The 25,106-nt window shown below is 41.8% G+C and overlaps 3 protein-coding genes across 5 annotated transcripts; 2 read left to right on the top strand and 1 right to left on the bottom strand.

The window, feature by feature from the left end:
* Positions 1 to 44: 44 nt before the first annotated feature.
* atp6v1ab (ATPase H+ transporting V1 subunit Ab) lies at positions 45 to 8,779 on the bottom strand. The gene is made up of 15 exons (XM_023950213.2): positions 8,604 to 8,779; positions 6,523 to 6,625; positions 5,504 to 5,632; positions 5,141 to 5,355; positions 4,919 to 5,056; positions 4,687 to 4,838; positions 4,443 to 4,605; positions 4,260 to 4,368; positions 4,023 to 4,145; positions 3,412 to 3,526; positions 3,265 to 3,328; positions 1,461 to 1,664; positions 1,273 to 1,367; positions 945 to 1,116; positions 45 to 718 (listed from the first exon to the last, which is right to left on the bottom strand). The coding sequence occupies exons 2-15, from the start codon at positions 6,602 to 6,604 to the stop codon at positions 626 to 628; spliced, it is 1,854 nt and encodes a 617-aa protein (XP_023805981.1). The 5' UTR covers positions 6,605 to 6,625; positions 8,604 to 8,779; the 3' UTR covers positions 45 to 625.
* Positions 8,780 to 9,614: 835 nt separating this feature from the next.
* naa50 (N-alpha-acetyltransferase 50, NatE catalytic subunit) lies at positions 9,615 to 14,498 on the top strand. Of its 3 annotated transcripts, none has more exons than XM_011488941.4 (5): positions 9,615 to 9,816; positions 11,381 to 11,514; positions 12,737 to 12,856; positions 12,943 to 13,009; positions 13,202 to 14,498. In XM_011488941.4, the coding sequence occupies exons 1-5, from the start codon at positions 9,809 to 9,811 to the stop codon at positions 13,377 to 13,379; spliced, it is 507 nt and encodes a 168-aa protein (XP_011487243.1). In that variant the 5' UTR covers positions 9,615 to 9,808; the 3' UTR covers positions 13,380 to 14,498. The 3 variants fall into 3 exon arrangements, with proteins under 3 accessions (XP_011487243.1, XP_004081108.1, XP_078794362.1); XM_004081060.4 differs by having other exon boundaries at positions 11,378 to 11,514; XM_078938236.1 differs by lacking the exon at positions 9,615 to 9,816 and adding an exon at positions 10,429 to 10,565 and having other exon boundaries at positions 11,378 to 11,514.
* Positions 14,499 to 14,673: 175 nt separating this feature from the next.
* usf3 (upstream transcription factor family member 3) lies at positions 14,674 to 23,839 on the top strand. The gene is made up of 7 exons (XM_011488939.4): positions 14,674 to 14,810; positions 15,205 to 15,332; positions 15,457 to 15,488; positions 15,593 to 15,675; positions 16,012 to 16,108; positions 16,427 to 21,264; positions 21,640 to 23,839. Exons 2-7 carry the CDS (start codon positions 15,286 to 15,288, stop codon positions 23,449 to 23,451), a joined length of 6,909 nt encoding a protein of 2,302 aa, XP_011487241.1. The 5' UTR covers positions 14,674 to 14,810; positions 15,205 to 15,285; the 3' UTR covers positions 23,452 to 23,839.
* The last annotated feature ends 1,267 nt before the right edge of the window (positions 23,840 to 25,106 follow it).

The raw sequence follows: 25,106 nt of genomic DNA, 5'->3' as shown, positions 1-25,106 counted from the left end.
ACAAAATGAGGATAAGAAAGCAAAGAAAAAAATCCCACATCACATTGTTGTTGTTTTTTCTGCCCGTTTTTTATTTTATATTTTTGGGAGTAACATGATGAAACAGCTGGACAGCGAAAGCGTCAAGAGTTTGACTCTTATACATTCACACAGCAAACTGCACAACACTGCAACAGCATGAAACACGACCATAAAAACAAACAGAAAGCCTCTACATCAAAATGCTGGCAATAAATAGACTGATCTTATTAAATTTATATTCAATACTCTTCTGTACAGATGGGCTGTGAATTACAATACATCAACTGAACAATCCTCTTTAGGAAGAGCAACACGGCTGCACACAGAAATCATGTCAACAGAGAAAGGAACAAAGGGGCCGGTGACATCCATCTGTCAGGACGCACGCACACATACGATTGGTGACCATGCAGAGGATTGAGAGGATGCCTACGTGAGGCAACAAAAAAAATGAGTACAGTACATCTTTCTCTTTCCCCTCCACATTATTTTTACGCACTCGCACAAAATCACTCAAAGGAGCACGGGAGCACACAAAGAATACATGGAATGTGATCCTGCACTGGAGGGAGACAAGAGAAGGAAAGTGAAAGGAAGTGGAGGCCTATTCCTCCAGGGTACGGAAACCGTTCTGCATGTCCTCCAGCAGCTGGGCGTAATCGGCCTTTATTTTGGCCTCGCCGTCCTTCACGGGGTCCTAAAAACACACATATATGTGTAAAAGAAACTGCAGAAAAAAACTAAACATACAGTATATACATTTAGAGTTATATATTGGACACACAAATAGAGAAGTTTTGGCCCATAAAACTGACTAAAACTTTTTCAAATACTTACCGTTTAGCACCATTCTGTTAGGGTAAACTAACTATATACCCAGAAACACAAATGGAATCTCATTTTGAAGATGTTTTCTAACAAACCTTGAATTTCATTGAGCTGATCCTGTAGAGGATTTCTCCCATGTGCTCTCTGATCATGGCCCAGGTGATCTTATTGTCACTCTGAGCTGTGGTCTCCACCGCATGCCGTGCCATGTCATAAAAGGCTATCATGTTGGACAGTATGCCCACCGTCTTGTAGAAAGGGCAAAACCTGGGAAGAAGAATTAAATGACCATAAAGTGATACAGTAATACTGTTTATTAGATGAATTCCTCCAAAATATACAGGTTTAATTTTCACAAAGAATCAAAAACCTTAATCTGATTAGTAAAGCGGTGGAGTACCTGCCATGTCGGCTGTAATTTACCTGTCATACGGAGTGTAGCCGTTCTGCTGCAGGAAGTCGTCTTTAATCAATTTTGCAACCTCCAGAGTGATTTTATCAGTTTCTGCTAATGAAGCCTGTCAGGGTGATAAATATAGGTTTATTTATAGAAAATGTGGGATTCTTTTTTTAACCCTTTGTCAGGATGTTTGTGTCAACCGCTCACTTGCCTTTCCCACAAGCTGCACAATCTCAGCCAGGTCCTCCTCCTCCTGAAGGATCTCCTTCGCCTTGGTGCGCAGGGGCACAAACTCAGGGAAGTGCTTGTCGTAGTACTCATCCAGAGCCCGGGTGTATTTACTGTAGCTGATCAGCCAGTTGACCGAAGGGAAGTGCTTCCTCTGAGCCAGTTTTTTATCCAGACCCCAGAAGACCTGAAGGAACGAAGTCAAAGTCAGCTTTATTGTCAAATGTACTGCATACACAAGACATAGAGCACAGATGAAATTCCTTTCCTCTCGCCCCACAGTGCAAGCAGCTGATAAAATAATAAAATAAAATAGATAAAATGACAGTAATAATAATAAGAATAACAGCAATCTAAACGGTGCAAAAGAGCAATGAGATGCTTAAAGTGACAGTTTAAAGTGACAACAGTGCTAAGAACAGTAAGTAGATGAGTCAGTGATGGCAGTCTTTGGTGAAGATGATGTTCTGAACAGGTGTGAACGTTTTTCAGTGTGAGTTTGTAGCAGGGAGTGGTGGGGGCAGAGGGGGTAGGACAGGGGGGGGGAGTTGAGCTTCCTTATTGCCTGGTGGAGGAAACTGTCCTTGAGTCTGCTGGTTCTGGGCTGGAGACTTTGCGGTCTCCTCCCTGATGGCAGCAGGAGGAAGTGTCTCTGGGATGGGTGGGAGGGGTCCCCTGCAGTCCTCATGGCTTTGCGGGTGAGGCGGAGTGATAAATGTCCGAGAGGCCAGCGAGAGGGACACTGATGATCTTCTCAGCTGTTTTCACAATGTGCTGCAGAGTCTTCCGGCAGGACGTGGTGCAGGCTCTGTAACACACAGTGGTGCAGCTGGTCAGGATGCTCTCGATGGCGCCCCTGTAGAAAAGTCTGCCTGATGGGGGGGAGGCGCTCTGGCCCTCTTGAGTTTGCGGAGGAAGTACAGGCGTTGTTGGGCTTTCTTGGCCAGGGATGCAATGTTGTGGTTCCAAGACAGGTCGTCAGAGATGTGCACCCCCAGGAACTTGGTGCAGCTCACCCTTTCCACAGCAGCACCATTGACGATCAGTGGAGCGTGCTGGGTGGGAGTTCTCCTGAAGTCCACAACCATCTCCTTTGTCTTCTCCACATTCAGGTGGAGATTGCTGTCTTTGCACCACAGAGCCAGCCTGCTCACCTCACTTCTGTAGGTGGTCTCATTGTTGTTGTTGATGAGACCCACCACTGTTGTGTGATCCACAAACTTGATGAAGAGGTTGGAGCTTGATGTTGGGGTGCAGTCTTGAGTCAGCAGAGGGAAGAGAAGGGGGCTCAGCACACATCCTTGGGGGACCCCTGTGTTAATTGTGATGGTGCTGCAGGTGTTGTTGCAGACACGAACTCCCTGTGGTCTCCCTGTCAGAAAGTCCAGCAGCCAGTTACACAGGGAGGTGTTGAGTCCAAGTTGGTCCAGCTTGTGGATGACGGTATTGAAGGCGGAGCTGAAGTCGATGAACAGCATTCTGACATGAGAATCTTTTGTTTCCAGGCGGGTGAGGGCTGAATGGAGGGCTGTGGAGATGGCATCATCGGTTGATCAGTTAGACCGATATGCAAACTGGTAACTGGTAGGGATCCAGAGTGGGGGGGGGGGGGGGGTAGACTTGATGTGATGCATGACTAGCCGCTCAAAGCACTTCATGAGAATGGGGGTGAGAGCAATCGGGTGGTAGTCGTTATCGCAGGAGGGAGATGTCGAAGAACACATCCGCCACAAAATAGACTAAACCAAACATAAATGTTAAGCGCATCAGCCGGACGAGAACTTTACCTGAACAATACCGAGTGTGGCTGAGGTAACTGGATCAGAGAAGTCACCACCAGGAGGCGAAACACTGCAAAGAAACAGTTTTATTGTAAAACAAGAAGAAAAACAGGGATATGTAAAGTCTCCCTCTAGTGGCAGAAGGCTACTTACGCTCCAACGATGCTGACGCTTCCCTCCCTTTCAGGGTTTCCCAGACATTTCACTCGTCCCGCACGCTCATAAAAGGAGGCAAGTCGGGCACCCAGGTAGGCAGGATAACCGCTGTCTGTGTGCAGATTAAAAAAAAGCATTTGCACCTATGAGTCACTGCTTTAAACACTCATATGCTTGGATTAGACAAAAAGCCTCCATTTAAACTTCAATCCAGTGCATATAAAATAAAAATAAAAACATTAAAAAAATAAAAATTGAACCATTTTATGACAATAAAACCTCAACGGTTTTGTCAAAGAAATGATGCGATTAGAAGGATTTCAGAGCTTTCAAAGGTGAAAACACAAAAAAAGGAGGTAATCTAATATCAATTTGTAGTACTTCAGGACACAATTAGAAAACCGTTTTTGCCAATTCAATCTGTTTTCAACAATGTTGGCAGAAAGTGTGATATAAATGTCCTGAGAACTCAAATAAACAAATGCATTTAAAAAAGTGATCTAGTCTATATAGCATATGATAATATAAATCCCTAATGGACAGAATAATTTATAGGAACAACAAAAGTTTACCTTTTTACTGTAAAGTCGTTACAAATGCTAACTCACCAGCAGGCATTTCAGCCAAACGTCCGGAAATCTCCCTGAGAGCCTCGGCCCAACGGGAAGTGGAGTCAGCCATCATGCTCACATTGTATCCCATGTCTCTGAAATACTCAGATAGTGTAATTCCTGTCGAAAAAAGACATTTATGAGATCTGGTGACGAGATTGAGATTAACGAAAGCACTCGTTGTTTATTCCTCAATGCTTAGCCATGATGAAAGGTAGATTCAGTGCAGCTTACCTGTATAGATGGAGGCCTCTCTAGCAGCAACAGGCATGTTGGAGGTATTGGCCACCAGCGCCGTTCTCTTCATGATGCTCTCAGTCTTTCCGTCCACTTCCATCGTCAGCTGATGAGGATAAAAAAGGCCGTCAGCCGATCCAGGAAGCAGTTGGAGTTTCGTCACAGCTCCTGGAAACTCACCTCTGGGAAGTCTCGCAGTACTTCAGACATTTCATTTCCACGCTCTCCACAGCCCACGTAGATGATGACGTCACTGTTTGAGTACTTGGACAGAGACTGAGAGATGACCGTCTTCCCACAGCCGAAAGCTCCTGGGATGGCGGTGGTTCCTCCTTGCACGCAGCTTCACACAGAAAAAAAACCCCGACGCTATGTTTTGCAAAGTTTTTGGATGAAAAGGTTAAAGGGAGGACGCAAGACTCACGGGAAAAGGGCATCCAGCACTCTTTGCCCTGTCAGCAGCGGGTGATTGGAAGGCAGCTTCTCCGTGACAGGTCGCACCTGTCTGACAGGCCACACCTGCACCATGGTGAATTTCTCCTTCACACCCTCAAACTCCAGCTCCATCACCACATCCTGACGCAGAAGGACACAGCGTCAACACAGGACAACAGCTGTCCGAAAGCGCGGCCGCAGCGGGAGGCCGTCAAACTCACGCTGATGTCGTAGTTTCCGGGCGGAGCCACGTAGGTCACCGTGCCTCGGTTCTTTGGAGGGAGCATGATTTTGTGCTTTATGAGCGAGTTTTCAAACACCATACCATAGATGTCCCCTCCTGTAATGTGACTGCCGACCTAACGGGAAAGACAATGATAAAAGAAATTAAACTTCATTTAAAAAAAAGATGATCATCATATCAAGCTGGCACCGGCTTATACCCGCAGGCTCTTGATGGGGGTAAACTCCCACTTGGAGTCTCGGTTGAGGGCTCCAATGTTCACTCCTCTGGGGATGTAGATGCTCTGTGTGATATCATTGATGTCCTTCAGGGGTCGCTGGATCCCGTCAAAAATGGATCCCATAATTCCTGGGCCCAGCTCCACGGAGAGAGGTTTTCCAGTCCGGAGCACGGGGTCTCCCACCGACACACCAGCTGAAGCGGTAGTCAGGAAAACCCACCAACGTTTCATGGAGCAACACTTCATAGCGTGAGCTTGTTATGAGGGATTTTAAAAAGCTTTATCGTCAAAAGTGTCCTATAGCAGCAATCGTCTCAACGGGCCTTTCCACAGTAAGGATACACGTCTCCTCGTAGACCTGAATGGTGGCCATGTCTCCCTCCAGCCTGATGATCTCTCCCACCAGCTCACTGTGGCCGACACGGACCAGCTCGTACATGGCAGCTCCGGCCATGGCCGTGGCTGTCACCACTGAAAACACAAACGGAAGACAATCACACTAAACCACATGTTTACATGACAGTATTCGCCGCTTACGTACAGATAGTGGACCCTTCCCTTTGTTTGTGACACCAGCAGACTCATTAAAGACCCACTGAAAAATGTGTTTTTGACACGTTCTTAAAATTGCATTTCTGAGTATTTCTGAATAATCATAAAAAGATCGTATTGCTTGCCATCTTTATTGCACCACTAATGTTAGGTTAGGGAGTTGTAAGCGAGCAGGAGAGTGTAAACAGAGAGCTCTCAACAATGAGGGGAGGGAGTGTGGCTTCTACACGCCAACGTCCACAACTGCCGCTCTGCAAATACTATGTCCTAGAAAACGGACATGGCATAAAGGGCATAAATGGCATAATCATAATTATAAGACCACTGAAAACACTTTTAAAATAAACTTCAAAAGATGATCTTTAATGGTCTAGCAACCAAATTTTGTAAAAAAAAAAGAAAAGAACTGGTTGTTTTTCTGTTTGAGATGTAATATGCTGGAAGTAGGGAAAATATGTTGTTGCATGTTTACTGGCAACAGGAAGAATATAATTGCTCATAAAAGGCAAACTCGGTTGTATAAAGTATTGTGAATTCATGTGAGTTCTGCTACTGACATTTAACCAACACAATCAATCCAATACAATCAGATTCTTCAATCTTTCTTTAAAAAAAAGTCTGTCTTTCAAAATAAATTAGACTTCAGCTACAAAAATCAACACAAATACAACAAAGTTTTAATTTAGACTTGCTAAAATGTTATTTTTGCTTAATATTATTATGACAGAAATTGTGTATTTTTATGTTTATTTCTCCTGTGAGAAACATATTTTCATGCGTGTGTTTTTGTGCACATGACCAAGGCCGACCTGGTCCAGAGACGCCATGAACGTATCCAAACTCGCTCTCTCTGTACTCATCCCTGATTTTCGGCAGCTTGGACATGTCCATCTTTACGGGTTAGCAGTCCAACTGGAAGAAGAGAAGAAAAGAAAAGCGTGAGGAACTCAGTGAAACATAAAAAGACCTTGAGATTTATGCTCCAGCTGAATCACAAGTTCAATGATTCAACAATGATTCTGGGAAGTATTAGCTGTTATAATAGTAAACAAGTGTATTTCCCTTCTTTTAAAGCAAGTAATACATAAATTAAAATAAAAATATATATATTTGTTTGACACTAGTAAGCCTCAATTATTGCTTCTTTCTCTAAAACAAAGATTGCCATTACTCCTCATTTCTCAAGGGTAAACAATCTGTCATCTCATCCTTCAGATTTGCACACATCTGACTCTACTAGTGCAAAACATTCAATCAAAATATTCATTTATAACTGCAAATTGCCTTTCTATTTAACCATTTCCACCCCTGCTACTAACCAAAAATGTATCTGCCTGCGTGCTAGGTTATGTTGTGTAGAAGCTTTGCGCTTGAAGCTCCTGCTGTCATTTTTTGGTGTCCTCTTCCCCCATAGAGATGAAGGCAAACAGCATGCAGAAGTCCCAGCAGATTTAGAAAATATTGCAACACGGTCCTCCAACCTTTATTTTTATTCTATTTTTTTAAATAAACTTTATTAACAATATATTGCACATACAAAATACCAAACACAAAACTCCACTGTGTGCAAAATACAATCTTCACGTTTGTTTATTTTTATTCTCTGCGTGTCCTTTTTTGCCCTTCCCCCGGATGTAGAAATCTTCCTGTTTGCGCTCAAAACAAGTGTGCTTTAGTAAAGCAACCATCTAGTGGCCAAGGGAGGAACTGCAGAACGAAATTCATTAAAACGTTTTTGGCTTTTTAGCTGTTATTTTTTTTTAACGTTGGCTTTTTTATGGGTTTTTAAGCAACATAATGTGAATTGTTAGAAATTAAGGTTTATTGGTAGGCATTAGAGTGATGAAACCAACATCTCCAATAAATCGTTTATTTTAAAAAGGCATTATGGCATCTCAATATTACAAAATACGCTTTTATAATAATGACATTAGAATATAATAACTGAACATTTTATTACAACTTCTGATGAAGTTTCGGACGCTTGGTCATATGATCGTAGCACATGACTGAATGGCATAACTCTATCTTTAAGGAAGTGGAAAAGCGGCATGGTGCAAAACTGGGAAGTACAAAGAAAAAAATGAGTGTGAAAATATATATGTGGAAAAAATGTGGAATAGGTATCCCACCTACCCACAGACAGAGCACGAGCCACCAAAGATTATTTCAGTTTACAGATAATGATCGTTTGAGACGGCAGTAAAGATCTTCGATGAACTGCTTCTCACTCTTTTCGAAAAATCGAAAAAGAAAAAAGGGGGGACGAGTTTGTGGATGAGCCAGAACACTTTAAGTAGCATAACTGGAGGTTCCTAATCTGGTTTGAGAGGCAGCAGATGCCCTGAGAACAAAAACAAGCAACAACAAAAAATGTTGCATGTTCGTGAGATGACCAAGCAAACCCCCCTGACGGGCTGATGCTAACTGCAGACCCCGTGAGCCCAGATAAGATATATGAGGAATGTTGTTTTTAAAAGACAAAACCTTTAATACCGTTAAGGAAGACGTAACGACAGATGAGTGAGGTTGGCAGTCCGATTAAGATAGCTACGGATTTGTACCGATACTAGTGTCAATGCTAAGAGAGATTTCTTTGACATTGAAAAACTAGCTAGCTTAAGTTAATATTGATTTATTGTTGCTAAATCGCGCGTATATTTACATTTCTGGAATTAAACATTTATCCATCACAATGTAGAAAACGTAAGATGGCTGGGAAGGGAAGTCTGTTTCGTGGAAACGACTGTTCATTCGGCCTGGTTCCGAAATTGCAATAATTTTTACCGCAACACAAGAAAGCTTGCTAAGTAAGCGCTTTTCATTTCCAGCTCGCGAGCAAATCGCCGTTAAAAACAACTAAACACGGTGGGATAATAAATGGTCCTACCGTCTGGTCGTAAGGTGTCCGTTCCCTGTCTTTCCTCGAACGAGAAAACGCAAGATTGTGCGGTGCGTGACAGGAGGCTGAGGTCAGCTGACTTCATTCACTCGCGCAGCTTCAGTTTTACTGCTGGGCCCTTGCAACTGCCGCCATTTTGGGTCTACCCAGGGATTTCTGCAAAGATCGTTAGAGAGAGTGATCGACCACACCACAAATGTTGCGAACCCACTTGATATTGTTTGTGTAATCGTCGTGGTAATTTAAAAATGAGTCTTAATTAAGTTTTAGTTAAAAAAAAGAAAATATGGAGATTTTGAAAACATTGGGATATTTTTTGTCATTAAAAGAAGACTTAATTTAGCTTCTAAAATATAGAACTAATAGAATTATACCAGAACAAATGCAAGTTCGGAAAAGCAGTATAATACAACCTTTTAAGGTAAACAGATAAGTATAATTAAAAACAAAATAAAAGATAAAATAATAATTTAAATACAGTTTAGGCTGAAACCACAAAGTGTAACTTTTTTCATTCTTTTTATTGCAACATAAGAACTTTAAAAAATAAATTAATAATGGCAATCAACAATAAGTCAATGTACAGAAAATAAACAAACAATGGGACACAATGTACAGACAGGATAAAAAAATATTTTTAAAATAAAAAGAAATCGAGATAAAAGAAAAAGTATGCAATTGAACTTGAAATAAAACGTTTTCATATTAATTAAATTATTTATGCGATATTTCGTGCCGTTTGTTTAAAGAAACATGTATCGACAGGTAGTCAGTCAACTATCGTAGATCATTGACCATCTACTCATGTGAGTCGTGTTGAAATAACATTAACGATGCTTAATCCAGTTTGTCTACGTAAACCGTTATTGATTACTTAACTCAAATCAACTATTCATTTACTCAGGCTCATTGACACATCTTTTATGACAGAAACCAACTATAATCCTGAAAGGCAAAATTCAGGAAAAATTATTGAGTCTGCATAATGGCGTTTGTGCGCATGCGGGGGTCAGAGTTGACGCTCACAATCGTGGTAGAAGTGTGGCGGTTAAGCTAACTTTAATTGCCGCAACTAGCTACATGTGGAGAGTAAAACGGGAGGCATCCCGAATACCAACTCTTTTAATAGACATAGCTTATACCTGACTGAACGATAGACCTTACTCGAAAATAGGGGACACCATTTGTTTAAAATGAAAGGGTGAGTGTAGTATTTTAGGTCACAAAAATGTAGCGTAGCAATACTAGCACGACTAAAGTTTCTTGACTGTGTTGGGGAGAAGATGAGGGGACGACGGGGCTAGTTATTGTGCCAAGCTACTTAATTTTCGTATTTATCTAAAAGTTTATATATATTGAAGAAAAAAATTTATACTTGAAAAACACTGTCAGTACTGTTACTTTTGCTCCTCGCCGCTTTCGGCTCATTTGTGGCTTAAAAGCTAAGCTAACCAGCTAGCTGCTAGTACTGAGCTGAGTCAGTAAACTCAGTTTAGCTAACCTTAGTAGATATACCAAGGATATCTCTGGTTGTGCTTGTGAATACATTTAATTTAATTACGTTGTGTATAATTTCTTTTAATTATTCAACCATTATCGTGATAAATAAGCCCATGTCTGTGCTTTGTGTCAAAAGTTCATAATGATAGCATAGCAGCCATAACAGCAACTTTAGGAGCTTGGCTCAACTGGATCTGTCAAAGTACCGCCGCCAGTTATGCAGCAGCACTCTGCGTTTTTTGAAAATGTGCGTCTGGATACCTTCTCAATTTATACGTAGTTGAGTAATAATACGCATTTCAGACTCAGACGTTACTGTACATAGTACTTGGAAATGCAACACACGTGTCTGTCCGCTGTTTGTGGACACTTGGCTGTCCTATTTATACTTCTTGAAACGCATCAAAAGGTCAAGTTGACTTTTGTATTAGGACTATTTTTTCTTTTAATGTAAGTTTTGAACATAAAATTAATTTATTTTAATCTTAGTAACGCTGAAGCTTTTAAAGTTTAACATGGTTTCTCTTTTTAGATGGAAAATATTATTTTAAAACATTTTCTTTTGGAAATATTTTTGTAATTCTTAAAGCTGTGAATAATCAGTAGACGTTCATGACAAATATTCTATTTGACTTAGTATTTTTTCCATGATATTTTAGTATTTTCTTTGCTTTTGCATTTACCTTTGTTTAAATAATGTAAAATATGAATGCATCGAATGCCAAAAAATAGAGGAAATAATGAGGAAATGTTGAATGAAGAGTGATTTCTTTGTGTTCAGTTGTTGCGCAAATCAGTTCTTTTTTTTTAACTTCAATTTCAGTATTTTACCATTTTTTGTTGTAGTAAGGAAACATTTAACTTTTGTACTTTTTGTTAAAATACAGGCTTTTGATCAAGTGGTAAAAAAAGTTGAAAAAAAAGTATTACATATTTTATCCTTTAAACTGAATAGGGATGAAACTTCATTAATTAAATTGGAATTATTTCTTTATTGATATTTTTTTGGCTTTGTATAATATAAAATAAATTACTTTAATAAAAGCCATTTTTGGCTTTGGTGAGTCAAAAATTGCATTTTTATAATGTACATAAAATAATATACGGTATGTACTTATTTTACCAAAGCCTCTTTATTTGTCCAGCATTCTAAACAGTATAACTTTTAAACTACGTAACTTATTCAGTTGATCTAATTTTGTAGCTTGTTTAGCTTAGTTGTCCTGTTTGTCTGTGATTTGACCGTTTTGCTCTTGTTCCAGTAGCCGGATCGAGTTGGGGGACGTTACGCCTCACAACATTAAGCAGTTGAAACGGCTGAATCAAGTCATCTTCCCTGTCAGCTACAACGACAAGTTTTACAAAGATGTTCTGGAAGTTGGAGAGCTTGCAAAGCTAGGTGAGAGATGACTCATGTAGTAACTTAACACAACTCAGAACTTAAAACAACATCAAGTCATTGCTGAAGTTTATTTTAAACGGATCATGTGGAGCATGATGCAACTAGAGTATAGGATAAGTGATAAGAATTTATCACTTATCCTTAGATAAGAATTTCAAAATGTATGACTGAATTTGCCAACATGAAATCATTAAAAAAATTAAGGAAAACCAATTAATTATTGGGCATTTGAAACAACCTACAGGTTGTTTCAAAGATGGATGTGGATTCATCTTTAAAAATCGGCACTGTTTTACATCCTTCATAACATTTATGCTCTGCATTGGAAATTAAAGCACAGATGTTGTTGTTGTTGTAAGGGTACAAGCAAGTTATTGGATTCTTAAATAGTCAATGGACTTGACATGGTATTTTTAACATCATATTTTGATATTTTCTTTGCTTTTGCCTTTGTTTAAACAATTATAAATTAAGATAATGGTAAACGAATGCATCTAATTCAGTTTTGACAATTAGAAATATAAAAATACAATATTTAAAAAAGGATTGGAGGCAAAGTTAGCTCAGCAGTTAAGCTATAAATAAGCAAAAAGCAATCCAGTTTAGCAAATATTTCTATACAACAACCAGCTAGAAATCCTTTTTATCTCTCTAAGACCTCAGTTCAACTCCTGAACAGAATCCCAAAAAATTACAGTTGGATAATTTTAAAAAAGTGCTTTTCTTATTAAAGAAAATTCTGATGCATACAGAAAAAAAATAGAAGAAATTTAAAAGTAGTTAATGTCTTGTTTTGATAATTTAACTCTTAACGCTAGATTTGTTGTGGTGACGCCTAAATAACATGCTCTGTGACATACCTTAAATCTTGGACCGTTTACCTGATCGACATGAATTGGCCGATTCTGATGTGGAGAAAAGCAGCTTTTTATATCGGCTTTGCACCGAGACGCAATACTTTAGTCGGTTTTGTACCGATATCGGCGCAAGTCTTTTTTCTCCGCAATAGAATCGGCTGATTTCCATTGATTGCGTAAGCACTTCACCACTGTAAAGTGTTTCAAATCAGCATGACACTGCTTTTCCCTGCTTCGGAAACTGCCGGAATAGCATTATTTACGTCAACAGTTAAAGAGTTAGGATAGTCAAAATAATGTATAGAAGGGTTAAGGTAAGAAATCCCTTTCATTCTGTAAGGATCTCTTTTTATTTCTTGCAGCATACTTTAACGACATTGCAGTTGGGGCTGTGTGCTGCAGAGTGGATCACTCTCAGAACCAGAAAAGACTGTACATCATGACACTTGGGTGTCTAGCCCCCTACCGTAGACTCGGAATTGGTAAATTATGTTTATTTTCTGCCGAATAGATTCTGGGGGAATTTAATGATGCCTTGTTTTTAAAATGTTGCTCTGTTTTGCCGCAGGTACAAAGATGCTGAACCATGTGCTAAACATATGCGAGAAGGATGGCACATTTGACAACATTTACCTGTAAGTATTTTTATCCAAAGCATTTAGAGTTTCATTTTTTTATATTTTTAATTAAACTTATATTTGTATACATCTTTAATTTGATTTTTTTTCTTTTTGGTGTATTTTGAATGGATTTGTTGGATATTTTTTTCAATTATTTTATTGATATTTAAACTAACAAAATGTTTGCTCTCCTCTCTTGTTTCCCAGTCACGTGCAAATCAGCAATGAATCAGCCATTGACTTTTACCAGAAGTTTGGCTTTGAGATCATCGAGACAAAAAAGAATTACTACAAAAGGATAGAGCCAGCAGATGCCCATGTGTTGCAGAAGAGTCTGCGCTCCCCATGTGCACAACCCAGCGGAGAGCTTCAGAAGACCGAGTAGGGGCACAAGATTGTGAAAGACCCAAATGTGCCCTCCAGCACAGAAACAGAACTGTGACAAACGCCCCGTGGCCAAAGCATATAAAAGTTTCTTCAAAGGACACAAAAAGACAACACATTTTGATGATAAAAAAATTGCTGCATTTTGTTTCAAAGGCAACTTCTCCTTATTTTACTTCTCCCCTTTCTCATAGGGAATTATAAATTCCAACAAGCTCAGTATCCTAAATTACCCCCAATGGCAAAGGCCAAAACCAGGCAGATGTAGATGAATTGGAGGATAAGAATGTGATGTTTCAAATCATAATGTTTTGTTCGAGTAGTTTTTATGCAGTTAAAACCTGAAAAAGGACATGTCTTCAATGAAAGGTTATTATAAGGGGTGACATTTTTTGCTTTGAAAGATCTAGTCATAGCTGACCAGCTTGGAGTGGTAATTGGAATTGTTCCCTGAATGAAACGAGTTTTATTTGAATGGGATTTGAGTTTGGCAAGTTTATCTCCACTATGGAAGTCCAGAAATGTCTCCAGAGTATTGACGTACGTAAGGTGGAACGGTTTATCGGAGGTGATGTGTTGGCACCATTTAGTTTTTCAGATTATGTTGGGTTTTGGTCTGTTAATTTAATTCCCTTCAACTGTTTTTATTTTTTGCATTGGGAAGAAAAAGGGTTTTGAGGTTCTCCTGGGTGCACTACTAATTGATGGAACAAAAATATTTATTTAGACTTGAAATTTTCAAATATGAATTCAAAATGAGTTGATTGGCTAAACAGATTGGATTTAGGCTTCTGGGGTGGTAATTTACCGAGTGTAATTGTGAAAACCTAAACAAAGGGTTCAGAAAGAAAAATGGAACCACTTTTTGTGCACATGTAGCCATTTTACCAAAAAGTGTAATCGGTTAATTTCTCTCTTTAAGGTCACCTGAACCAATTAAAATTTGGTGACATTTCTTACAGGTGTTACCCAGAGGAAGCTCCAACCCTCTGCATGATAGGAGAGATGTCTTCTCCATTGTAGTATACAGCATGTTTTCTTTTCTTTGACAAATTTTATCTTTTCTGGAGCTCTATATTGTAAGACTTTTTAACGTCTAAATAAATTACTATTTGCAGTATGTTCTTTTATTTATTTTTTTTGCCTCGTGTTTATGTCAAACATGTTGGAAATGTACAGTTCTGCCTATAATCTCAGTGGCTGTGGGTGCATTTTGTCTTAAACACCCATTGACTGAGCTTAGCTGTTCTATGATTGGCTGGGATCTGAAATTCAAGAATCCTATTGGCTAATATCTACGCAAAGCCCACCCCTTTCTGCACGGGTTTGGATTGTTTTGAGAGATGAGTTGAGGGCTCTGCTAGCTAATAGTTAGCTACAAATGTCTAAGTACTTTTTTGACCCAGCATTCTTCAAAATGCCACAACGAAAGGTTAGAAGAAACTGCTTTCTATTTACAATGTTTTAAGATAGCGTACGTAAATCACACCCCGGTTTATGTGAATAGTAAAGTAGTTTATGCTGTGCTAAGCTAGTTTTTGGCTAACAGTAAGCTAGCTGCCTAGCTAGGTATGTGCTAGATGGATAAATTCTTCCTTTTAGGCGATATGTAATCTTTTACTATCGACACTTCAATTTAAATGTAAAACCAATTAGTACAAGTGCAATTTATCTAGTTTGCACTATTATAAACTTAAATTTAGGGTTATTAGCTCGAGGGTGACTATTGCTAGGTTAATGTGCTGTAGTTGTTTAGCATAGTAGTAGTAGTCTGTTTATATTTCACTCATTTATTTTAAGGACATGTTGGGAATTTTTGTTTGCAGGACGGGTGCAGCAGGGGTTCAAGGTCCAGCTGTTGAATGTGTTGCACGGTCGCTATTCATGAGGGCAACTGTTAGGACTGGATGCCAGAGATGACCGAAACACAAACACGACTTGGTCATAAACCAAAGTAAGAAAGGTCTTCTTCATATGTGTCTTTTACCGAGGTATTAGAATTGGACATGGGGTTAGTAAATATGTCTATTTTCTTTTTAATTGTAAATGTTCGTTATTGTAAATCGTTTGTTTCTTAGAAGGAAGAAAAACAAAGAATCTCACAATGCAGGTAAAAAAAATATATCCCTCTCTTCAGCGTTACATTACATTATTACAGAAAAATCAATTCCAACTGAATGAAAACATTTGATTTCTAAATGTTTGTGTTTGCAGATGAAAGACACAGAAAGGAGAAAATTAATGCTGGTATTAATCGTATTGGAAACCTCTTGCCTTGTTGCCAGTCACTTAAACAGGTAAGAAATAGTCCACTTTTACCCCTTGTTAAAGACCCACTCTGAGGAAAATAGAATTTTTTGTCATGATTAAGGACATTCATAAAAAATATTAAGCTTAAGAAAATGGAAGAGTGCGTGGCACAACAGTCCCGTCTACAAGTCAGAGGTGAATTTATCCCCTGCCTCTCTGCAGAAACTATGTCCTTGAAAACGACATAGAATTTTAGGATGTTGTCTAAAAACGGCATACATTTTTACAAAAGCTCAAAAGATGATCGAGTGGGACTTTGACAACCAGAATTCCATTTTTTTTTTGATGAGTTATTTAAAAAAAAAATTTTGTTTCATCTACAGAGTAAGAACATGATATTGGATCAAGCTTTTCGCTACATCACTGAACTGAAGAAGCAAAATGATGCAATGCTACTGGAAGGTGGAGATAAAGCCCAAGGTATAGTTTTCATATCGAGGACTTTGTTGTTGTAGTTCATGTTAATAACCTTCCTTGTTCTTGCTAGCAATATAAAATGTACTTTTTACTTTTATAATATATAATACAGTCAGTTTTGAAAAGAGTTTACAAAATTATTCTAACATCAGCCACTGTGTTTTTTATGTAGTGGCTATAAAATGGTAGGGAGGTATTTACACAACACATTTTTGATGATAATATAATTTTTTTTCATAAATGAAATATATTTCAAAAAAATCCAGTTGTAGCCAAGATGTTTTGTATTGCATTGATTGATGATGGTGTCTGTTTGTGCAGCGGAAGAGATTCGTCGACTGAGGCGTCAGTTGGAGGAACTGAGGAAGAAGAGTGCTCACTACATCGACCTTCTCAAAGCTCATGATATAGATTTTTTAGAGGACCCTACTATTCACTGGAAAGGCAAGCAGCGCTGTGCCAAATTGACGAAAGTGACCCCCACTCACAAGCTCCATAAAGGGATTGTTGTCTATTCCAATGGCAACGCAATGTGCCTACCAGGAAAACAGACTGGTCTCAGAAAGCACCCGTCTGAAACATTAATTGTACAGCCAGCAGTTGAGGCCAGATTGAGGGTTAATGGAACTCTGCTGCAAGTCGACGCATCTTCTTCCACTCCTGCACTTCTCCCTGGATCAGCTGCCACACCCACTCAGTCTACTCCAGGTTTGAGAGTGATAGAGCAATGTGTGGTTGAGGGAGCAACTGGAGGCCCCACTCTACCACCTTCTGTGTCTTACATCACTCTCCAGATCCCTGCTGCCACCACGGCTCTGCCACAGCAAACGCAGCCTGCTGCCCTTCAGACTCTTTCTATAGCAGCTACTTCAGCCCCTCAGCTTCCCGTTGAAAGCCCTGCACTGCTTACACCATTGCAGACGGTTACTTCAGAGGTTTGCTCTTCAGCAACACAGGACACTTCCATCAGGACTGTAGGTTACTCTGCTGTTCCAAGCAGCCAGGCTCTTCTTAGGACAGGGGCTGCAGGCAGCACCCAGACTACATGGACAACATTGCAGATGGCAGGAAATACAGTGCAACCAGTCTGTCAGAGTCTAACATTTCCAGAGGTCAGTGCTAACACCAAGGCTGTCCAGCAGGTGACTGCATGTCCAGCGAATGGCAATCCATCAGTTCATCCCATTCAGATTCAAATGCAGCGAATACAGCAAGCACCCATCACAGCTCACCCTCAAGCACAGTCTTTTCCAAAAACACCACAATCGCAAGCAGCTGTTCTAAACCAGGCGCAGTCTCAATCTGTTCTATCCCCCCAACCTCAATGCGCTCTTCTTCCCCAGTCAGCCATAGTACCACAGCCAGCAGTGATCGCTCATCCAGCTGTTGTGTCACAGGTCCAGCCTACTGTTCTTCAACCAGCTTCAGTTGTCCCTCATCCTCCAGCGACTCTTATACCGCAGCCACAGCCTCTCCCTCAACCAACCTTGGTGCAGCAGCCACAGGCCACAGTTCTCCCTCTTCTCCAAACCATGCAGGTGCTGCAGGTCAATCCTTCTGGATCACCAGCATCTCGAGTAACGGCATCTCAAAACACAAACAATGCAAGTGTTGTAATCCTGCAGCAGGCGGGTGCTTGTCCTTCCCAGCCAGTTCTCAGAGACGACTTGAATAATCAAACGCCATGTCAACACATAGTTATCATCCAAGCACCTAATCAGGCTCCGTCTGGAACCCAGAATCCTCAAATCGGCATTGCGCCGACTGCTGTACCTGCTGCCTCCACTCAAACATCCACAATCAGCAGCTCTGCATCTACCACTACCCTACCGAGCGTTGGAGGAAAGCAACTTGTGCACATTCTGCCTCGTCCTGCCCAGCCTCAGGCCACCCAGACTTCCTCTTCTCTGCCTGTTTCTACAACCCCACAGACCATCACTGTTAATGGTCAGGTATTTGCCCTGCAGCCCATGAAGTGTTCTGACAAAGCTAGCTCCCAGAGTGGGCAAGGTACCCTCCAACTTGTCCAGCCAACCACCACTGAGGAACCAACTACTAATGTGGCTCTTAAAAGTTTAGGCGCCCTTTGCAGTCTCAACCAGAGCATCTCTCAGGGTCTTCCTCTTAGCATTTCTAGCCAAAGCAGTTGTCAGCTTCCACCGGCTTCCTTAGCAGTAGTGCAGCAGAAGCAACAACCAAAGCCTCTTGCTGCAGCGCCAAGTTCTGGATCTGGACATCAACAACCTCCCCAAAAGCTACAGGTCTCTTGTATGAAGCCTGTCACACCAGGGATTGTGGGTATTTCCCCAAAGCCTTCTGGAAAGAGACTTCGTACAGCTTTAAATGCAAAGAGAGCAACAGCTAAAAGGACTAAACCTGTTAAGAGAAAAGAGCTTAATCAGGCACAGCTGTGTGTCGCAGGAGAGTCCCAAGCGGCTCAGACTGCAAAACCTGAAGTTATACAGTCCACTGCTCTCAAAGTAACTGACAATTTATCCGTATCTACAACAGTTTCCACAACTAGTAGTAGCAGGGAAGCTGTTACTTTAGCTCAGAACACAATAGTGTGCAGCTCATCAGAAAATGTGGTTATATTGAGCCCATCTCCTCCACATGAGAAAAGTTCTGTCACTTCATCTCAGAGTGACTCAACATTTACTCAAAAAGACATCAGTACCATCAAAACTACAGCTACCACTGTTAGTGCAACATTAGTCAGGACTTCAGGGAGTGAGACTATAGCATTTCAGAGTGAAACACCTGTTTGTTCTACCGCTAACTTGGCTGCCAACAAACTCTCTGTTCCAGACAGTAAACAGGTCACTGCCAGTGCAGCAGTTTGCACATTACAGCACGAGTCAGCCACCACCACTCCTGTTTCGAAACAAAACAGTTCAGTAGATACTTCTGCAGCTGCTGGTGCGGCTGGGTGCACATCTGCTGCAGATTCAGTCGCGTGTTCGACTCCTGTCTCTGTGACTGGTCTTACAGCAACTGCTTCTATTTATTTAAATCCAACTACCCTAACAGTGTATCCATGTCCGTCTCAAGGATCTGAAGTCCCCGATCCAGTAACATGTGCTAAACCTCAGTCCACCACTTGTTCCTCTGGGTCTACAGGGGCAGGATTGTCATCTTCGGCCTCATTGTGCTCTGCTGCCCACAGCACTGTTACTGCCTCAGCAACAAATGCAGAGTTTAGGAAGAGGTCCACTGCTCCAAGAGCGCCATTACAGCAAGATGAGGAGACTATACCCACCCCACCATGCCGACCTGATGAAGTGAAGCTACCGCTGGCCAATAGAAGTGAAAGAGAAAGTCATGCAGGGAGACTGTCTTCTACTGTAGAGAAAGACGTTTTGGCTCCAGTGACTTCTGCTATTCCTAAAAAAGACTTTGCCCTGTCTGAACAGCTGTACACTAACTTGGATGAACAGGCTATTGAACATCCCATGTCGTCCAACAGACAGACAGATTCTCCCCTGTCCACGGGCTCTGGAGGTGGCAGAGTGTTCTCTGTGGCATCAATGCTTCCCCAGGGCCACAGTCTTGGTGCCTCAACAAGCTCCTTTGGTCCATTTACATTCACTTCTGAGCAGGCTGAAATGCTGGCTTTGGCTATATTGGAGCAGGACAACTCTGGGAAGAGGACTAGTGGATGCTCTGGGGACAACACCTCTTCAACAACCCCCACCACAGTCTCATGGGATCCAACTAAAACTCTCTCAACGTCTACCAGCAAAGAACAGAGTTTAGGTGAGCAGCAGACTAAAACAAATAAATCTGTGGATCCAGGAATAAATAAACCTGTTGCTGACATGCATGTCAGGGGACAGATCATAGAGGGGGCTGTCGGCGTGCCAAATGGTGGTAGACATCTACAAAATGTTGCATACTCACACTCACCATCTCTCCCTCAAGCCCAGACCCAAAGTTCATCCCAGAGTGAAACTGGAGCTAGTCTTAGCATTAACAATCTGATCAGATCCAGCCATCAGGGCTATCCTGGCTCTCCTAGTATTCTTGGCCATCAGGGTTCAGTTCCATCTCCTCTGGCAACCACGGCCCACATATCCCAACCCATAAACAACGCCATATCGCCATGTTCAGGGGCTTCCCAGGACAATGAATACAAAAAAAATACTTTAATGAGAGCACAGCCTGGAGTGGGCATGGTCGAGCGGCAGGTGAAGATCATATCAAAGCGGCAGGCCCAAGAAGAGGTCATGTTAAACACTGGGAAAAGGCCAAAGCCTTGCCCTCCTCCTGGCAATGCAGTAAATCACATTGATGGGAAAGCGTCAGACCACAATCAGATGATGGGCCAGCTGCCATCCACTTCAGCCGCTGTCACGCCGAGGATTATTTCAGAAAGTGGAGGCCCGCTTTTCTCCTCAAATCCATTCACAAGTCCCTCAGGTCGTCCCGCGGACGGCCACTGTCCCCCGCAAGGATCTGCTGACCAGAGCCAGTCAGTACTTCATGTGGCTCAGAGTCATCCACAGCACACAGGAAACCAGCAGAGTCAACACCTGGGAGGGAACCTTTACGTGAAACAGCAGCATGAACAGCAAAGACACCATCTGTATCATTTGCAACACCAGCTGACACAACCAGACCCTGCACAGCGCCTCTCACTACACCAGAGGGTGCTACAGCAGCAAGAGCAGCAGCAGCAGCACGTCCAGAAAAAGCGGGGAATCGTACGAGGCAATCAGACTGGCTCACCGGCTGGCCTGCAGCAGCAGCAGCAGAAGCAACATCATCTGGAAAAGTCTGGAGTCGCGCAGCACTCGCATCAACAGCAGCAACAGATTCAGCATCAACAGCACGCGCAGACGCAGCAACTGCAACAGCAGTCACACCAACAATCACAACAGCATCAACAACCAACCCAACACCAACAGCCTCCTCAACACCAGCAGCACCAGCCGCAGGGACACCAACAAGCTCCTCAAGCGCAGCATCAGCAGCACCAACAACAACAACAGCAGCAGCAGCAGAACTCCCACTCCAGACACTCGCAGCACCTGCAGCAGCAGATCCAGCAGCAGCAGCAGCAGCAGCACTTCAGACACCAAGAGAAGAGCTGTGAAGTCCAAGCAGCTGGATCCAGGGCCCACCACAGCAGCCACCTGGCTCAGCAGGAACACCTGAAGGTTGGTTGTGCCTAAACTACATTTTTAAATGATATACCCTCTAAATCCCTCTCCATAAAATAATTTAAAAGAAAGTTTATAACCTAAAACCGTACTTATCAGAAATCATTTGGGACTTGCACATAATTTCATTTTAGTAGAGAAATATTTGTAGTTTTCTGAATTGTTTTGATCAAACACTTCATTTTTAAATAACTTATCAGGTCAGAATCAACCAGTTCAGCTTTCTTTTTTACATAGATTTTTTGATAATTCATAATTAATATTTCCAACCTGGTTTTGAACACATCTTTTATTAGACTTTAATCAAATAGTTTGTCTTTTTCATTGTACTTTTGTGTTAATGGTGTACATTTGAACTTTGTGCTTCCTCAGCCCGGCCAGGACCATAATGCTTTGCAGAGGATGATGAATTCCAGGAGCCTGGAGCAGCAGCTTATTTCTTCTCCCAGCAATCCCGTGTCCCGTTCATCTGATCTGGCCTGTGCTTCATCTCGCCAGGAGCGCCATCGCGTGTCCAACTACTCCGCCGAGGCACTCATTGGTAAAACATCCACAAGCGGTGAGCAGCAGCGAATGGCTCTCCATCTTCAGCCTGGTCGCAGCGGCAGTCAGGAGCAGCCAGACCTCCGCGGTTACTTGGACACATCCAGAGGGAAGACCAGCATCCCCCACAATCCTCAGAACCGCCTTCCATCTGACCATCAAGGCCCCACTGATGTTCAGCGTGTTTCTGAGTGTCCGCCCTTTAAGGTTATGGGGGCTGGAGGAACACATCAGCTTGGTGGTTTTGAGGCCCAGGTGTCTCGTGGGAATGAGATGGCATCCAAGTCTGTTCCCCCCTCCCAGAGAGGCCCTCAAGGGCAACAGCAAGGGGGCTTCAGGATGAGTGTTGGGCCTGCGGGAGATGGCAGAAATCGTGGTGGCTACAACGGGTCTCATCTCGGGACGCAGGGAATTCAAGTTGGAGCGACGGCGCCACGTGAGCAGGAAAGCTGTCATCAGAGCTTTATGCAGAGCCTCCTGTCCCCCCACCTTCCTGAGCAGACCAACCACCAACGAACAGTGCAGTGCTGTCCGCCTGTTAGCATGGAGTATAGCTGTGTGCCCGGAAGCTCTTCAAGAGACATTCAGGCCAAGGCTTCCAGCCCCAGCGTTCCCCACTCTCAGAAGGCTCCAGGTATGCGGCTTGCAGAGGGCCACAAAGGCCACATTCCTCAGGTCAGTGGTAATTTGCACGCTGGACCAGGTGTGCGAGCAGGTCTCCCCCACCCTTCAGCCCCGCACAGCAGCTCTGAACCCGGCCGATCCTCGGCTTCTTCCAGACCGCTCACCGCTGTCAGCCAGCAATCTCGCCATATCACCAGGGACACTCAGTCTACCAAACCCAGACCTGGGGAGAGGCTTCGATCGGCTCCTCTCAGATCCACCAACCCCTTTGAGCCAGAAAGCCACCTCCCTCTGCCTTCTGGGGGCGGGGTGCTGCTGAGTCGTTCTCAATCTGGAGGAGAAGCACGCCGCAGCACTATTGTACGTTTTATGCCGGATGGAGCACAGGTTCCCAGCGACAACAATTTAGTTGCTGACCAACATTTAGCACAAAACTTTGGTTTCCCACTCATACATGAAGGAGTCATGAATCCTCCGCCCCCCATCAATGCAAACTCCACTTTCATCCCTCCTGTGAGCCAGTCAAACACCTCCCGGACACCATCTCTTCTCCCGGTGGAGCCCCAAAACACTCTACCTTCTTTCTATCCCTCCTATTCTCCGGCTGCTCACCCTAGCCTCTCCAGCGACGTCACTCTGCAGTACTTTCCTAACCAAATGTTTACAAGTCCAAGTGCTGACAAGGGCAGCGCTCCTCCACTCAACAACCGCTTCAGCTCCATCCTCTCCCCACCCCGCCCTGTTGGCTTTGCTCAGGCCAGCTTCCCTTTGCTTCCAGACATCCCCCCCATGCCCATTGCCAATTCTTCCTCCATCACCCCTCACATCTCCAACTTCAGTTTCACCTCTCTGTTTCCTGAAATTGCCTCTGGCGTGTCCACCGATGGCTCGGCCATGCCGATGTCTCCTCTGCTGTCTCTGTCCAACACCTCCTCTGCTGATTCCAGCAAGCAGCCCAATCGCCCGGCTCATAACATCAGTCACATTCTGGGCCATGACGGCAGCTCAGCCATATGAGACCTGCTCCTCTGTCAGAAATTAAGGGATTCCTTTACATGAAAAAAGCAGGTGAACTTGATGCAGCTTTTTAATTAAAAATATGTAGTTTAATGTGACTAAAAAGTAATTTTTTTTCTAAGGAGAAAAAATATATGTTGAATTGTTGGTTATAAACCAACAAGTAATAAAGATGAAGGTTTAGAACATTTTTGGTATGGTCATCTGAAAGCCTGCTGCACAGTTGCTAATGTAAATTTACTAACTTATCAGGTCGTACTGTACAGAATCATTTTCCCCCCAAGAGCTATTTTGTAAATACCAATGTTTCATATGAAATGTGTTAGATTGTGTATCTATTTGTAAATACAAATTTGATTGATAAAGTTTATAAGGAGACTTTTTCTTATACCTGGTGGATTGTTTTTGTCCAGATAAAAAAACATGCATAAGTTAATTCTTATGAAGCAGTAGTGACATTCTCTCAAACACTCAGATGGGCTTTACATGTTATTGCAGCAACACAAAAATAAACAAAATACATAACCAGTCAGCTAAAGAAACCATAAGATTATGAAAAGATTATATACTATCCTAATATAACAGCTGAAAAATGATTCTTTGGTAGATCAGATATTGCTTCCAGAGAAATTCCCTTAAATTGGTTTATAAAAGATGAAAGCTATAAAATGACTTTGCAAATACATGCTAGCAAAAAGAACATAAGCCATGTTTAATTTCTATTTAGGTATACACAAACATACAGTATTATTTCAAAGAAACGCCAAAAAAATAATAATTTACTTGCAATCTAACAGAGAAATAAAGGATGCCTGACATATCTCTTTTCAGTTTAAAATTTAATTTAATACAATATATAGCTTTTACTTGACATATATTTGTCAATAAAAAAGTAGTGTCACAAAAATATGTCTTGATTTCTACTAATCCTCCAGTCTTGCTGCATATCTAACCTTGATTTTCTGACAAGATTACAAAAAATAACATGGAGGTTATCAAAAACACAATACATCAATTAACCCCTTGTGCTATCTTAGAAGACCCCACCCTTACATTGACATGTTATCTCTACCATGACAAAGGTGGATAAAGGTGGAAATATTTCATGTAATCCATGGACACCAGTGAAGATCACAAATCATTGAAGAAAAAAGGCTCAGAGCACTGTCTAGTGGGTCTAGATGACCCAACTCCCAATGTGTGCAAAGTGCCTAAGATTGCACAAGGGTTAAGTTATTCCTATGAACATAAAAGATAAGGGTTGTTTTTTTTTGGGGGGTGGGGTTAAAAGATTTTTGCTCACAGATCAAGTAAACACTGAAAAATGTCAAAACACAGACATTTTTTTTTCCGAAAAAGATAAAAATAATACATACCTTTTTCTTGCTTTTAAATTTTGTTAGCCATTATACTGCCTAAAATGTCATCAGACTGCAACCAAGTCACTAAATAAAACAATGACAATTACATTTTAATAAGATTACTTATAGTGTAATGGGATTACTTGACATCGATTAATTTAGCTATTCAAAACAATTTAGGTTAGTTAAAATGTTACCCAATTTGTAATCCGATTATTATCGGATGGTCTGGTTGTCAATTTGTTTGTAATATTCATAGCATTTGGAATGAAATAGAATCGAATAAATATGCAA

The sequence above is a fragment of the Oryzias latipes genome, chromosome 20 (assembly GCF_053564925.1).
Source record: "Oryzias latipes strain Hd-rR chromosome 20, Olatipes_Hd-rR_3.1".
NCBI lineage: Eukaryota > Metazoa > Chordata > Actinopteri > Beloniformes > Adrianichthyidae > Oryzias > Oryzias latipes.
The sequence above is the reverse complement of the archived record's forward strand: the minus strand, read 5'-3'. Positions and strand labels throughout refer to the sequence as shown.

What these genes read in the sequence shown, in the direction of transcription:
- atp6v1ab (XM_023950213.2), bottom strand. Translation starts at nt 6,604, where the DNA reads ATGGACATGTCCAAGCTGCCGAAAATCAGGGATGAGTACAGAGAGAGC. An exon ending in CCGGAAACTACGACATCAGC is followed by an intron (nt 4,839 to 4,918) that starts GTGAGTTTGACG and finishes CTTCTGCGTCAG; the next exon opens with GATGTGGTGATGGAGCTGGA. An exon ending in GTGCTGGATGCCCTTTTCCC is followed by an intron (nt 4,606 to 4,686) that starts GTGAGTCTTGCG and finishes TTCTGTGTGAAG; the next exon opens with CTGCGTGCAAGGAGGAACCA.
- usf3 (XM_011488939.4), top strand. Translation starts at nt 15,286, where the DNA reads ATGCCAGAGATGACCGAAACACAAACACGACTTGGTCATAAACCAAA. An exon ending in CGACTTGGTCATAAACCAAA is followed by an intron (nt 15,333 to 15,456) that starts GTAAGAAAGGTC and finishes TTTGTTTCTTAG; the next exon opens with AAGGAAGAAAAACAAAGAAT. An exon ending in CTCAGCAGGAACACCTGAAG is followed by an intron (nt 21,265 to 21,639) that starts GTTGGTTGTGCC and finishes GTGCTTCCTCAG; the next exon opens with CCCGGCCAGGACCATAATGC.
- naa50 (XM_078938236.1), top strand. Translation starts at nt 10,450, where the DNA reads ATGCAACACACGTGTCTGTCCGCTGTTTGTGGACACTTGGCTGTCCTA. An exon ending in CTACCGTAGACTCGGAATTG is followed by an intron (nt 12,857 to 12,942) that starts GTAAATTATGTT and finishes GTTTTGCCGCAG; the next exon opens with GTACAAAGATGCTGAACCAT. An exon ending in ACATTTGACAACATTTACCT is followed by an intron (nt 13,010 to 13,201) that starts GTAAGTATTTTT and finishes CTTGTTTCCCAG; the next exon opens with TCACGTGCAAATCAGCAATG.